Source organism: Pithys albifrons, chromosome 5 (genome assembly GCF_047495875.1).
Source record: "Pithys albifrons albifrons isolate INPA30051 chromosome 5, PitAlb_v1, whole genome shotgun sequence".
Lineage (NCBI taxonomy): Eukaryota > Metazoa > Chordata > Aves > Passeriformes > Thamnophilidae > Pithys > Pithys albifrons.
In genome coordinates, this window is record NC_092462.1 from 1,723,314 (window position 1) to 1,737,445 (window position 14,132).

The 14,132-nt window shown below is 54.9% G+C and overlaps 1 protein-coding gene across 3 annotated transcripts in view; it reads left to right on the forward strand.

Moving 5' to 3' along the window:
- SEPTIN11 (septin 11) overlaps positions 1–13,666 on the forward strand; it is a 48,038-nt gene extending 34,372 nt beyond the window's left edge. Inside the window, exons 8-11 of one of the 3 annotated variants that reach the window (XM_071555361.1) lie at positions 886–1,018; positions 1,382–1,569; positions 12,347–12,475; positions 12,607–13,666. In XM_071555361.1, the coding sequence (XP_071411462.1) occupies positions 886–1,018; positions 1,382–1,569; positions 12,347–12,475; positions 12,607–12,682 (526 nt within the window). In that variant the 3' untranslated portion in view covers positions 12,683–13,666. Of the gene's footprint in view, positions 1–885; positions 1,019–1,381; positions 1,570–3,351; positions 3,410–4,514; positions 7,989–12,346; positions 12,476–12,606 lie in introns of those variants that run through there. The other 2 variants (XM_071555362.1, XM_071555363.1) reach the window with 2 other exon arrangements.
- The last annotated feature ends 466 nt before the right edge of the window (positions 13,667–14,132 follow it).

Here is a 14,132-nt window from a genome sequence, read left to right on the forward strand (position 1 = left end):
GAGCCTCCTCTTCTCCAGGCTAAACACCCCCAGCTCCCTCAGCCTCTCCCCACAGCACTTGTGCTCCAGTCCCTTCACCAGCCTTGTTGCTCTTCTCAGTTGGTTTGAAAGAGTCCTCTGAGATCATCAAGTCCAACCCTTGATCCAACCCCACTGTGATCACCAGCCCAGGGCACTCCGTGCCCTGGGCTGGTGATCACAGTGGGGTTGGATCAAGAGATTTTGGATGCTCTGTCCCTGGAGGTGTTTGAGAGGAGACTCAGTGACACATCCAGTCCCTTCTCCAGCCTCGTTGCTCTTCTCTGGCCCCGCTCCAGCCCCTCAAGCTCTTTCCTGAACTGAGGGGTCCAGAACTGAACACAACACTCAAGGTGTGGCCTCCCCAAGGCAGAGTCCAGGGGAAGGGTCACTGCCCTGCCAGGATCCCATTGGCCTTCTTGGCCACCTGGGCACACTGTTGGCTCATGTTGGGCATCCCGCTCAACATGATCTGAACCCCTTAGGAAGGAGGAGTGTAAAGGAGTTTTGCTGCGTGTCAGTGTCGTGCCTAAAGAACCGCAGGAAGCCACATCTGCTGTGCCTGCTCCTCAGTCCCTGCCCTTGGAATGCAGGGGCTCGGCAAGCGGTGGGAGAAGGGCCGGGGTGTGGCTCAGAGGGGTGACAAGCCCTGCTGGAGACAGACAGACATCCTGGCTGCTCCGTGGGGTCTGAGCAGGGAGCTGGCATTGTCCCTGTCCGTTTGTCACCCGCGACTGCCACCTAGTGAGGGCTCTGCCTCTGCTGTGCTCGGGGACCTCTGGGGTGTTTGGTGACAATCGCCACAGCCTGGCAGCGCGTGGCTGTGCGCGGGACACGGCTCTGACGGGCTTTGGGTGTTGTTCACAGCCTCCAGGAGACCTACGAAGCAAAGAGGAACGAATTCCTGGGCGAGCTGCAGAAGAAGGAGGACGAGATGAGGCAGATGTTTGTCATGCGAGTGAAGGAGAAGGAAGCAGAGCTGAAGGAGGCAGAGAAAGATGTGAGTCTGTTGGAACTCAGAGGGCTCTGGGGGGGTATGGGCATTTCCAGAACAAGCCCTCTGGGGGAAGGAACTGCTCCACCCACAGGAGGGTGGGTGGTACAGAGGGGAGCATGGCCCTCAGTGCCTGTGTTTGCTTGCTTGGCACAAGCACTGTGGAGTCCAGTAGGTACAAAGCAGAGTGGGGTAAAATGTGCAGGTTTGGAAGTGTCCCCAGACCTGGTGTATTCCTGCAGCAGTGGAAATTCCCCCCAGCTGTGTGTGCAAGTGTGTGTTCACTGGAGCACAAATCAGGCAGGCTTGGGACAGGCCTGGTACCTGCTGTCTTTGCCCATCCAGTTCTCACTGTCTCTGTCTCGACAGCTCCACGAAAAGTTTGACCATCTAAAGAGGACTCACCAAGAAGAGAAGAAAAAAGTGGAAGACAAAAAGAAGGAACTTGAGGAAGAGCTGAACAACTTTCAAAAGAAGAAGGCAGCAGCTCAGCTATTACAGTCACAGGCTCAGCAGGCAGGTTCTCAACAGACCAAGAAAGACAAGGACAAGAAAAAGTAAGCGGATGTCACCCACATCCTTTGTAGGGTTTGTTACAGTTTGGGAGGTTGGTTTTTTCTTTTTTGCTGCATGTCTGTATTTGCTTTTCCCCATTACCAGACTGGAAACAGGGCTTTTATCAGCCTGATCAAATAAAATATTTTTTCTAAAGGGTGGGCCAGGGACATGATCTTAATTTTTCTCTAGAAGAATACCTTCAAGTTTTAAGTTGAAGTCTGACTGGTATGGGAGAGCAATCGGACCATGGAGGTTTGACTTGTGATCTGTCCAGCATCTTCTGGAACAGCCATGGGATGTTCTGGACTCAGATTTATCTGCCTGAGCCAAAATTATTAAGGGAGTCACTACCTGTCCTTTCTTTCACTGGTGGTCTCCAGTTCCCATTCCTTAAGGTTGTAGTTGTAAGTAGAAGTAGCTTAGAAACCAAACCCACCATGTTACTGTGACATGGGAAGTGCTAGTGCCAAAAGTGATAGTTGGAAGCTTGCTTTAAATACAGGAAGCTTTGGTTAGTTTTTTAAAAAAAACCAAACTACTACGGTACCGTAATTGCAGTTAAATGGCATTTGTGGGTGTGTGGAGTTGTCATAATAAGCTAAGAAACCCTTCCCTGTCAGACAAGATCATGGCACTGTTTTTTACTGTTTTATATTCCTATCCTAGGAGTGTAATCCTGTGCCCTCCCTTGGCTTGGTCTGTTCCCAGTCAGAGGGTGCTCCTCAAGCCCCTCCTGGGTCAGGTGTGCTGATGGTGCTGGGTGACCCGTGCCCCTGGCAAAGCTGTGGAGGGCATGGAGCAGATCTGGGAGGCACTTGGTTAACCCCCACACACCAGCAGGACAGTTCCCCACTGCTGTCACTGCCCCGAGAGAAGGGGAGGGTGTTCTTAGAGTGACCCACCCAGGTACTGCTGGAAGAACCAAATGCCAGTAGGGCTGTGGCACAGGCACTTTCTGCCTGGCTGTCCTGGCAGCCTGAGCCTGCCCCCAGCTGTGTGAGCCCAGGGCACTTGTCTGCCTGGCAAACCTGGCAGCCTGAGCCTGCCCCCAGCTGTGTGAGCCCAGGGCACTTGTCTGCCTGGCAAACCTGGCAGCCTGAGCCTGCCCCCAGCTGTGTGAGCCCAGGGCACTTGTCTGCCTGGCAAACCTGGCAGCCTGAGCCTGCCCCCAGCTGTGTGAGCCCAGGGGGGCAGCTGTGCTGCAGCTCTGCTGGTTCAGCTTGGCATTGCCACTGGCTGCATGTCCCTGTCCCTGCTGCTGGGTCGGTGCCAGCGTTGGTGGCTCCTGTCCCTGGGGAGGTGACAGGGCCTGGGGCAGGTTCTTCAGCTGAGGTGATGTAGCTCCCATGGAGCCGTGCACTGGGTGCTGCTGAGAGCCTGCAGAGCTGAGAGCTGCGTGGCCAGGGCCCCTCACAGGCACCCTGAAACACCCCCTGCAGCCATGGCTGTGGGCACCATGGGCTGAGAGCCCTGCCCTCTCTCACCTGAGCATTCACACGTGCTGATGTGTTTTCTAAAAAGAATAGCAAGTTTTGAGGACCCTTTTTCTTATCTCTTAAACAGAGTTGGTAGCTTACTATTTTTAAGAACTCTGCAGTCAGATTTTTCATCTTAGGTCGAGACCAGTGCAGTGTAGAATGTTCTGGGGAGTTTTGTCTCCTGGTGTAGCTCCTCTTGGCTCCTGTGGGGTTGGCTGGCACATGCACAGTGCTGTGGGTGAGACAGGGATGTTTCCAGTGACCGTGACCAACACAGGCTCTGCTTTGCTGCTGCATTCACAGAAATCCAGCCACGAGGAACATCCCTGTGTTTTAGTGTGTCCTTTGTGCTCCACACCAGGTGCTGTACCTGCTCAGTTGTTCTGTAGTGTTGGAGTTACTAATGGAGGCTCTAAAGGGAAACGCTGCTGCTTCTGCCCTGTGGCACACCTTGGGTTTCTGGAGGCTTTGAGGTTCTCCTTGCACTCTCATGAGCAGCTGCAGTGTGTACAGTTCAAGGCTTCCATCCTCTCTCTCTGCTCATGTGCCCTGTGCTGCTTCTTGTGCAGTTGCCAGAGGAAATCCTTGCCATGCCTCACCCCTGCAGCCTCCCCAGAAAGTAAATCATGGGAATGCTTTCTTTCCTCAAGGTGGGATCAGATTTCTCCCCCTTGGACAGCAGAGGCTTTCCCTGTGCTGTGCATGCTGGAGGGAAGGCTCAGGGTGAAACTTGCTGCTGGCCTGACTGCACAGAGAGAGCTTGACCTTCCATTTCCAGCCTGTTCCTCCAGCAATCCTCAGCTCATCCTCCTCAGTGTTTATCTGAGGCTGCTGGGGCTGTGGGCTGGTGGGGACAGCACTCCTGTGCCCCTCACACACCTCAGGGGTGCCTGGAGGGGTCAGCTGAGCGTGGGGCTGAGCATCCTCCCACTCCCTAAGCCCCTGCTGGAATCCTGGCATGGGGCTGTGCTCCAAACCTGCACACTCTGGGGAGAGTTGCTGGCACTGGGCCCAGTCAGAGCAGCCAACAGCCCTTTGGTGCCTGCCTGCTCTTTGGTGGGTGGCCACGAGCCCCAGCGTGTGCCCCTGGGCACCTGCTCACCCTCACCCCCAGGGCTGGGACCATCTCTCTGGGGCTGGTTGGGTTCATTTCAACCTGCTTCTGAAAGCCAAATGTCAAACTCTTTTTGTGTTTTTTATTTTTTGGTTTCCTTTCTATGTAAGTTTTCAGTCCACTGTGGCTGGGCTGCTCCCCTTGGTTTTTCTTTCCATGTTTGCTTGTCACAGGCTGGAGTAGAGCCTGGCCTTGAGGTTGGATTTCTTTGTAATTCCATGATCCATCTGCATGCCCACCCACCGGAGCGAGTTGCTGGTGTTGGCTCTCCTGGCTTTCTTTTATTTTTTTTTGCATTTTGAGTTCAATTAGTGCTAACTTTTTTGTTTTTTGTTCTTTTTTTAACTTGCAGTGCAAGCTTCACATAAAGCCTGTCGAGCCAAGGATGTTCCTGCATTCACCTGCTTTTGCAGTAATGTGTCTCTGCCATCTGTTTTCTTTTTTGTTTTTTTCATTTTTTAACATGAATAACTATTAACTCATCTAATACCATAGGGGGAACAAGAAGGAAGAGGGATTGGGTACAGGACTGTATGCAACTGGAAGTTCAGGGGTGGGTGGAGGGACAAGGTGACGACACCCCATGTTTCTGTCACCAAAACCATCATCTGTAAATCATTTTTGGTCCCCAGTTTGCACCAGGGGCAGGGCTGGGTGTCAGGTGAGCACTGTGGACTGGCCCTGGTGCCCTCAGTGCTGGGGGAGCCCCTGGATGTGCAGAAACCATCCCTGCTGTGGGAATGTCCCAGACCTGGAGCTGAGCCTGCCCCAGTTCCTGGAGCAGCTGGTGTGTCCCTGCTGGGGACAGGGGGGGTGTGTGGATAACCAAGTGTAACTCACCCTGCATGCCATGACATTTGCATGATAATTTGTCTGAGCTCCTGAGTGTGTTGTCTCACCTGCCCATGGCTGGGTTTGTGTCCCTGTGCTGGCCTGTTGTCACAGCTGTCACAGCCACCCTTCCAGCAGGGACATTCCCAGCACAGCTGTCCCTGCTGTGCTGGCCTGGAACCTTTGGAACCTCCTTCAAATTCTGCCTGGTTTCCAACAGGCCCAGTCTCAGCCAGGCTCAGCAGCCCCTGTGGAACCAAGTGCCTGGGCAGGGGGGACACTCCAGCATCCTCTTAGAGCCTCCAGGAGCATTCCTGCACTCACTGAAACACACAGGGCAAAGCTGTGGGGCCCACAAGTCCAGGTGAAGGCAGGGAAGGTTCCTGGACACACTCTGTGCTCCCCACCAGCCCTCCTGCACCACAGACAGTGTCCCACTCAGGTGTCCCCTGAACGTGGCAGGGACTTCTGGATAAGCCAGGCCTTGCTTTGGGGCAGTGCAGGGTGGGAGTGGGTCTGTTTAATGAGCATTTTCTATGCCATTGCTTTTGTTCAGAGCCTCCCTTCCTTCCCAAGGGGTGGTGAGCCATGGTTATCCCATGATTATCCCACAGCTCCTGGCTTTGTTTCCCTCCTGCTGATGCACAGCCAGCCCCTCCTCTGCTCCTGGCTGGGGACTCTTCTGTTCCTTTCCTTAAACCACCCTCACACCTCACCCTTCCCACCTGAGTGTCACACACTGCAGCCTTTGCTTGTTTCTGGGTGGAACTTCTCCAGGGAAAGACATGGCAGAATTTTTGCTTTTTTAATCACTTGTTCCTCAAGTGTTGCTGTTGAGAAGTGTGCTGGGGATTGGCTTATGGGTTGTCTTGCTTTTAACCCTCACTGCTTAAATAAACATGGCTTTGGGAAGGGGATATCTAAATGGAAAAGTGGGTAAATAAGCTGGAAATAAAATAGTTGACCTTTTTATCCTTTTTTCTTTTTTTTTTTTTTTTGACCTCCAGGTCTTGCCAACAATGCACTTTTGTCATGTTAAATAGGTTTTCTGCAGGGTTGTTTGGAAAAAGGAAATTCTGGTTCTTGTGGCTTCTGGCAAACCCAGCTTTAAAACCTTGAGTTCTGAAGGAAGGAGTTTGGGTTGTTTGCATGAGTTTTTTGCAGTCCCATCCCATGCCCATCACCCAGTGCTCGTGGCAAGGTGCTTTGCCTCAGCTGGCTCTGTGCATGTCCTCTTTTTAATTACCAGTGTCTTGTGCCAAGTTGAAAACTTAATTTTAACATTTATTTGTCCTGCTTCATTTAACAGCCCTTCAAGGGATGTTTAGCAGGGAAATCAGCTGAGTTGAGCTTTGCCTTCTTGACAGAAAGCAGTGGCCAAGTGCATTAATGTCTTCTTGGCTGAGTTTCTTTCTCCAGCCAAAAAGCAAGTTGTGTTGGAGAAACGGGGAGTGAAGCACAAACTTGCACATGTCCAAGGTACTGTTTTGTTTATCACCTAAGGAGATGTTAATAACTTTTTCCCCACCTTGAACCCCTGGGCCATGTTTAGCTTGTCACTACTGCACTTCTTGCTTTTCTTTCTTTCCTTCAGCCTTTTTTCCCAGTACCCCTGGAGTGTGTGGAGTGAGTGGTACACTCAGGTGTGGCTGGATGTGCTTTCCCCTCTGCATGCAGGTACAGCAGCCAGAGACTCACCCTCCTGCCTTGCTCTGCCAGGAAACCAGTCACGCTTTTCTGGGGGATGCTCCAGGTCCAGTTTTGTGCCAGTGCTGTGGCTGAACCCCCTTTAGAGCTGTCTGCAGGCTGCTTTTGCTGAGCTGTTGTGAAGGAGCCCCTGGCAGCACAACATGCAGCTCCTGTGGGGCGCCTAAAGCAGCCCTGGGCAGCTTCCCTGCCTGCCAGGACCTGGGCACATGGCTGGGCAAAGCCTTGGCCGTGCTTGGACAGCACTGGCACCAGCAAAGCTGGTGGTGCTGCCTGTTCCTGACTGGATTTCCCACCTCAGTCTAATGGCAAGCAGCAGGAAAGCACACTGCACTGTGCTTGTTGTGGGGCTGTGGTGTTCCTGGGCATGGAACAAACCCCCAGGACGGAAAAAGAGAGAGGATCAGGTCGCTGAGAGAGGCTGTGAGTGCCCTGCACAGGTTGGCACAGGTGGGCCCTGCAGGCAGCCAGGAAGGGGCAGGTGGTGAGGGTTTGCTCCCCCAGACCCACCCAGGGGTTGCACAGTGGCTTTCTGGGAGAGCAGAGACGTGGGAAGGGTCCCTTTCAGCTGGTGGCCATGCAGGGCATTGTCCGGCATCTCCTGGGGCATGGAACTCTCTGGGGAGGGGGACAGCAGTGCCTGGCCCCTCCTTGGGCTCCTCCTTGTCACAGCCAGCCTGCAGTGCCACTGGGGTGGTTGGCAGCGTGTCAGTGTGTGACCCCACCAGGGTTTGCCCAGGCAGCTCTCCTTCTGCTGCTCCTGAAGTGTGGCTGGAAGTGTCTTTTTGGGTGTGCCCACATCAGACCTGTCCACTTGCTGCAGTTCCCTTTTGCCCTTTGAAGGTGCTGCAAGAGGGAGGGGGTGTGTCCCTTCTCCAGGTTGCATTTGCAGTGTGTGATACCCAGCAAGGAGCTGTACAAATATGAAGGGGTTTTTTTAATTAATGGAAAATAAAGCTGTGAACAGCAGTAGAAATCTTGTATTTGTATACATTTTTAATATCCTGATTGCCTTAAACCATAGATGTAGGAGTTTATTACCTTGCTGTTGGAAAATAACCCGTGTTTGTAACTAAATAATTGTGTAACCAACATACAGTGTTAATGCAGTGCTGTGTATGCATCTGTTAGATATTGTCACTTTATTTGATGTGAAAGTGTTTCAGTTGTGGAATTACAGATGGAATAATAACCTTATAGCATAAGCTCGAGTTATTTCCTGTATATGCTTCAGGTTACAGATCCAAATAGTGCCAACACTTGAAGTGGGGAGAGGAAATATATTTTTACCCAAAGCTTTGGTCTTTGCGTGGCCTTTGTGATGTTTGCTGTGCCTTCCTGTGTGACAGGAGGGTCACCTGTCAGCTCTGCCTGCCCACCAGGTTGTTCTGTGCCTTGAGGTGCCTCTGCAGGCTCGTCCTGGTGTTTGTCAGTCGCTTTTTGTGGTGGTTGTGAGCTTGTTCCTCACCTCAGGTGGTGTCTGGGGGGCCTCCCCAGCGCCTTGGTCTGTGTGACCCTGTGACACCTCCCCAGTGCCTTGGTGTGTGTGACACTGTGACACCTCCCCAGTGCCTTGGGGGGTGTGTGACACTGTGACACCTCCCCAGTGCATTGGTGTGTGTGACACTGTGACACCTCCCCAGTGCCTTGGGGTGTGTGTGACACTGTGACACCTCCACAGTGCCTTGGGGTGTGTGTGACACTGTGACACCTCCCCAGTGCCTTGGGGTGTGTGTGACACTGTGACACCTCCCCAGTGCCTTGGGGGGTGTGTGACACTGTGACACCTCCCCAGTGCATTGGGATGTGTGACACTGTGACACCTCCCCAGTGCCTTGGGGTGTGTGTGACACTGTGACACCTCCCCAGTGCCTTGGGGTGTGTGTGACACTGTGACACCTCCCCAGTGCCTTGGGGTGTGTGTGACACTGTGACACCTCCCCAGTGCCTTGGTGTGTGTGTGACACTGTGACACCTCCCCAGTGCCTTGGGGTGTGTGTGACACTGTGACACCTCCCCAGTGCCTTGGTGTGTGTGTGACACTGTGACACCTCCCCAGTGCCTTGGTGTGTGTGTGACACTGTGACACCTCCCCAGTGCCTTGGTGTGTGTGTGACACTGTGACACCTCCCCAGTGCCTTGGTGTGTGTGTGACACTGTGACACCTCCCCAGTGCCTTGGTGTGTGTGTGACACTGTGACACCTCCCCAGTGCCTTGGTGTGTGTGACACTGTGACACCTCCCCAGTGCCTTGGTGTGTGTGACACTGTGACACCTCCCCAGTGCATTGGGGTGTGTGACACTGTGACACCTCCCCTGCACATTGGGGGGGGGGTGTGACACTGTGACACCTCCCCAGTGCATTGGGGTGTGTGTGACACTGTGACACCTCCCCAGTGCATTGGGGTGTGTGTGACACTGTGACACCTCCCCAGTGCATTGGGGGGTGTGTGTGACACTGTGACACCTCCCCAGTGCCTTGGTGTGTGTGACACTGTGACACCTCCCCAGTGCATTGGGGTGTGTGACACTGTGACACCTCCCCAGTGCATTGGTCTGTGTGACCCTGTGACACCTCCCCAGTGCATTGGGGGGTGTGTGTGACACTGTGACACCTCCCCAGTGCCTTGGGGTGTGTGTGACACTGTGACACCTTCCCAGCACATTGGGGGGTGTGTGTGACACTGTGACACCTCCCCAGTGCCTTGGTGTGTGTGACACCTCCCCAGTGCCTTGGTGTGTGTGACACCTCCCCAGTGCCTTGGTGTGTGTGTGACACTGTGACACCTCCCCAGTGCATTGGGGTGTGTGTGACACTGTGACACCTCCCCAGTGCCTTGGGGTGTGTGTGACACTGTGACACCTCCCCAGTGCCTTGGTGTGTGTGTGACACTGTGACACCTCCCCAGTGCCTTGGGGTGTGTGACACTGTGACACCTCCCCAGTGCCTTGGGGTGTGTGACACCTCCCCAGTGCCTTGGGGTGTGTGTGACACTGTGACACCTCCCCAGTGCATTGGGGTGTGTGTGACACTGTGACACCTCCCCAGTGCATTGAGGTGTGTGTGACACTGTGACACCTCCCCAGTGCATTGGGGGGTGTGTGTGACACTGTGACACCTCCCCAGTGCCTTGGTGTGTGTGACACTGTGACACCTCCCCAGTGCCTTGGTGTGTGTGTGTGACACTGTGACACCTCCCCAGTGCCTTGGTGTGTGTGTGTGACACTGTGACACCTCCCCAGTGCATTGGTGTGTGTGTGTGACACTGTGACACCTCCCCAGTGCCTTGGGGTGTGTGACACTGTGACACCTCCCCAGCACACTCCCCCCTTCATGACTTACTTTACAATGTTCCTCCTTTATTTCCCCCCTCTCTCACTCCTTCATTTCAATTCTGAACCTCTGTTTCTTTTCTGTTTTTCTCTTTCTCTGTAGCTTCTTCTTTATGTAGCTGTCACCCTGCTGTCCCAGCCCCACACCCCTGTCCCAGCGGGCGCTGGAGGAGCCTGTGGCCGCGGCACCTGCCGGGAGAAGAGCCATCTCATTCCTCATCACTCCTGCCCTCTTCTGTCCCCTGTTGTCCCCACCGTGCCCGTGCTGTGTGTCTGTGCGGGAGCTGCGGCTCCGGCCCCGGCTGGGCTCGCTGAGCCGCCAGAGGAGGGAGCTGGGATTGCTCCTCCCTCCCTCAGGCCGTGCTGAGCACACTGAGAGGGAGGGACAGCCCGGGGGAGTGTGGTGGCTGCAGGATGTCCCTTTTGCCTCAACTCCGCCTGCTTTGGACACCACAGCTGCATCCCAAGGGCTCCCCTGCGCCTCTGGCACGGCTGGAAATCCGTCCCCACACCCGGGAATGTTCTCAGTATGTCTCTGTGTGCAGTGGGCACGGTGGGTGTCACGTCCTGTGGTGCTGCTGGAGCCTGTTCTGCACAGCCAAGGCCTTATTTTCTGACTGATGTAGCAAAGCAGGATATTCTTGTACAGCTGAACTGCACTGACTTAGGTCGAGGGCTTCCCTTTCTTTTCATGGAGCCTCATTAGCAATTATTTTTTTAGCAGTCCTGAACGTGGGTGAGTTGTTAAACTTTGTACCTTGTTTACTTTGGAATTGAATTCAGTCAAAAGGCTTGAGAAGTGCCAAAGGATTGTCTGAAGGTAAAAGCAAAGCCTGTAACTGTGGTGTGTAGTGACCTCCAGCTGGTTTGGGATGGAGGGAATGAGGCAGCCTGAGCCTCGTGGGATGTTTTTTCGTGTGGGGTGATTCACTTTTAACCGAATACTAGTGATTTATTCTTTGCATCTGTGAACCTTAATCAAGGAATTCCCTTCCTGTAGCCGTGGGATGGTCGAGGTTTGGCCTCTCCCAGTCTGTGTGTGATGTGTGGGCTGCCAGGGGGCTCTGCTCAAGTCTCCTGGGGGTTTTCAGAAGCACAATATTTTGCAGCACTTCCCAGTGACAAGGGTCGGCTCCCTCCACCCAGATGGAAGGAAAACTGCTTGTCCTGGATCCCTTTGCAACCAACCACATGACCTTAATAGACCCACTCAGAAAGGTTAATTGGTGTTTGGCCCTGTGTGTGTGCTGTGCTGATTTGCCTGCTGTGTGATGCACTTGCTGACCATTGCACAGACTGCAGGACTATCAATATTTGCACTAGTGTAGCTCAGGACAGCATTTGCATTAGTACCAACCCCAGAGCCTGCCCTGCTCTGCAGGCTGTGCTCTCAGGTGCCTCCTGCCCTGCTCTGCAGGCTGTGCTCTCGGGTGGCTCCTGCCCTGCTCTGCAGGCTGTGCTCTCGGGTGCCTCCTGCCCTGCTCTGCAGGCTGTGCTCTCGGGTGCCTCCTGCCCTGCTCTGCAGGCTGTGCTCTCGGGTGCCTCCTGCCCCGCTCTGCAGGCTGTGCTCTCGGGTGCCTCCTGCCCTGCTCTGCAGGCTGTGCTCTCGGGTGCCTCCTGCCCTGCTCTGCAGGCTGTGCTCTCAGGTGCCTCCTGCCCTGCTCTGCAGGCTGTGCTCTCAGGTGCCTCCTGCCCTGCTCTGCAGGCTGTGCTCTCGGGTGCCTCCTGCCCTGCTCTGCAGGCTGTGCTCTCAGGTGCCTCCTGCCCTGCTCTGCAGGCTGTGCTCTCGGGTGCCTCCTGCCCTGCTCTGCAGGCTGTGCTCTCGGGTGCCTCCTGCCCTGCTCTGCAGGCTGTGCTCTCGGGTGCCTCCTGCCCTGCTCTGCAGGCTGTGCTCTCAGGTGCCTCCTGCCCTGCAGCCACCAGGGCTTCCCACCAGATGGCCACATCTAGAAAGCTGTTCAACTCTGCGGCAGTTCCATTTCTCTCACTCCTTGGCCTTTCTGTTGTATTTAACAACTGTAGGGTGGGTTTTATCTGGGAGTTGGAGTCTGCAAGTTGCTCTCAAGACATGACCTTGGGGCACTTGTTCTGCCCTTGGCAGGTGCCGGGCTGGCCTGGGGGAGGTGGGGGCTCATCCCTGCAGGGCTCAGCTCTGTGACCCACCTGCAGTGCTGCTGGGGCAAGGTTAGGAGAGGAGGGAAACCCTGTATTCCCTGTGACTTCTGAACCCCAAATGGAAACTTTTTCAGGGCTTAATTTAAAGAGAAGCACAACCAAATAGTGACACTTACACAGACTGCCTTTATTTTGCAGCTCTCTAAGAGTTTGGCTGTGCTGGTGCCTTGGGTCCTGCTTGCAGCTCTGGACTTCGTGTCTCCAGAAGGACACAGTGGAGTTAGAGAGGGGCACTGAGGGTAAATGGGCTGGAGCAGCAGCTGCCAGGTGAGATGGCTCCGTTTGGCGAGGGAAAGGCAGAGGTGAGGAAGGGCCAGCCCCGCTGTGAGCGGGAGGTGGCAGCACAGGCCCTCTAGAGGGCCCTTGCAGCTCAAATTTATTGGTGACTCTTGTTGCAGAGCGCTCCAAGTTGTGATGGTGGGGAGTGCCGACCTGCTGAGTCAGCAAATCGTAACAACTAAACCAGAGGAGTAACTTTTAAGGAGCAGGTAGTAAACTTCTGGAATTGGTTGCCTCGGGATGTTGAGTCAGATGGTGTGAGCAGAAGGTTTTGGGGTTGGTTGGTGGGGTTTTTTTAAGGCAAATTCAGGGATAACAGATCCATAAGGAAAATAAGATGAGACATCTGACAGCCATAACCTGGTGGAGGATCCTGGGGCAGAGGGAAGGGAGCAGAAGGTACTGCCAGTGGTGCCCCCAGTGAGACTGAGCTGCAGGAGGGTGGTGGAGGCTTCCCCACATCCTGGGGCTGGGGAAGGGATGGCAACGTGCCCTTCTGGTGCTTCCTGCACGGCTGCAGCTGCTGGGGAGGAAGGGCAGCAGTGTGACAGCTGCCGTGCACAGCTCAGAGACGTTAGTTGTCCCCAGCACAGCTGGGAAAGCCACTTCTTCCAGTGGAGTGGGTGGGTGTCTGAGTTCAAAATCCTGCTTTGGGCTTAGCCCTCGTGTAGCTGCTGGAGGGACTCTGTGCTCTCGTGTCCTCAGAGCAAAGCCCTGGGGGCTGAGGGCAGCACTGGGGCGGGACTGTGGCTGGAGGCGTTGGAGAAGCAGCAGTGCTGCTGGCACGTCCCTGCCGTGCCCGGGGGAGTCCCTGGGCTTGGGGACTGAGCTTGTGAGTGCACTGGTGTTATCCCCGTGTCCACAGGCGAGAGGGGGCAGCAGCGAACTGAGCCTGCAGCAGGGAGCTGGTGTCCTCCCCAGCTGACAATTCACCTGCTCTGTGTGCTGGGCTGGACTCCTGCCTTGGGCCCCACTGGTGTGGGCACACCCTGGGCAGGTCCTGGGCAGGCCTGTGGTGGAAGCACTGGGGTGCTGTGAAGCTTTTAGGGAAGGTCACATGAATATGAGGAGTGAAGGGGACTCAGGGAATGTTTTCCTGTGGGAAATGGGGAGCCCTGGCAGTGCTCCAGGACTGCCCTGTGTTGGGATGGGGCAGCTGTGTACAAGGCAAGTTGCTGCTGAAGGGGGTGTGGAGAGGCAGCTGCAGGAGATGGCACTGCCTGGGGGTTTGGGGGAAGAAATGTGGGAAATGGCTTTTGCCTCTGGCTGTGGGGGTTATTTCCCAGTCAGCTGGACCCTGCCTCGTGGGGGAGCTGGTGTGGCTGGGACAACTCATTTCCCAAGGTAAGGCTGTCTGAAGGTCAGCTCTTGAGCCACAGAGCACCGTGAACTGTTCCCCAGTGCAGGCAGGAACAGGACACCACAGCCTGGGAGCTGTCCCACACCTGTCCAGGGCCTGTGCCAGGACAGCAGGACATGGCACAGGTGGGTCACACACACCAGGGACAGGTTTTGTGTCTGAGCCTTTTCTTTGGGAGTTGGTAATCGGTGTGGGTCTGTGCATAGAGCCAATGAAATAAAACTGTCTGCCTCTCTCTGCCAACCCACTGGGGCTTGGGGGATGCCCGTGCTTGGGGCTGGGGGA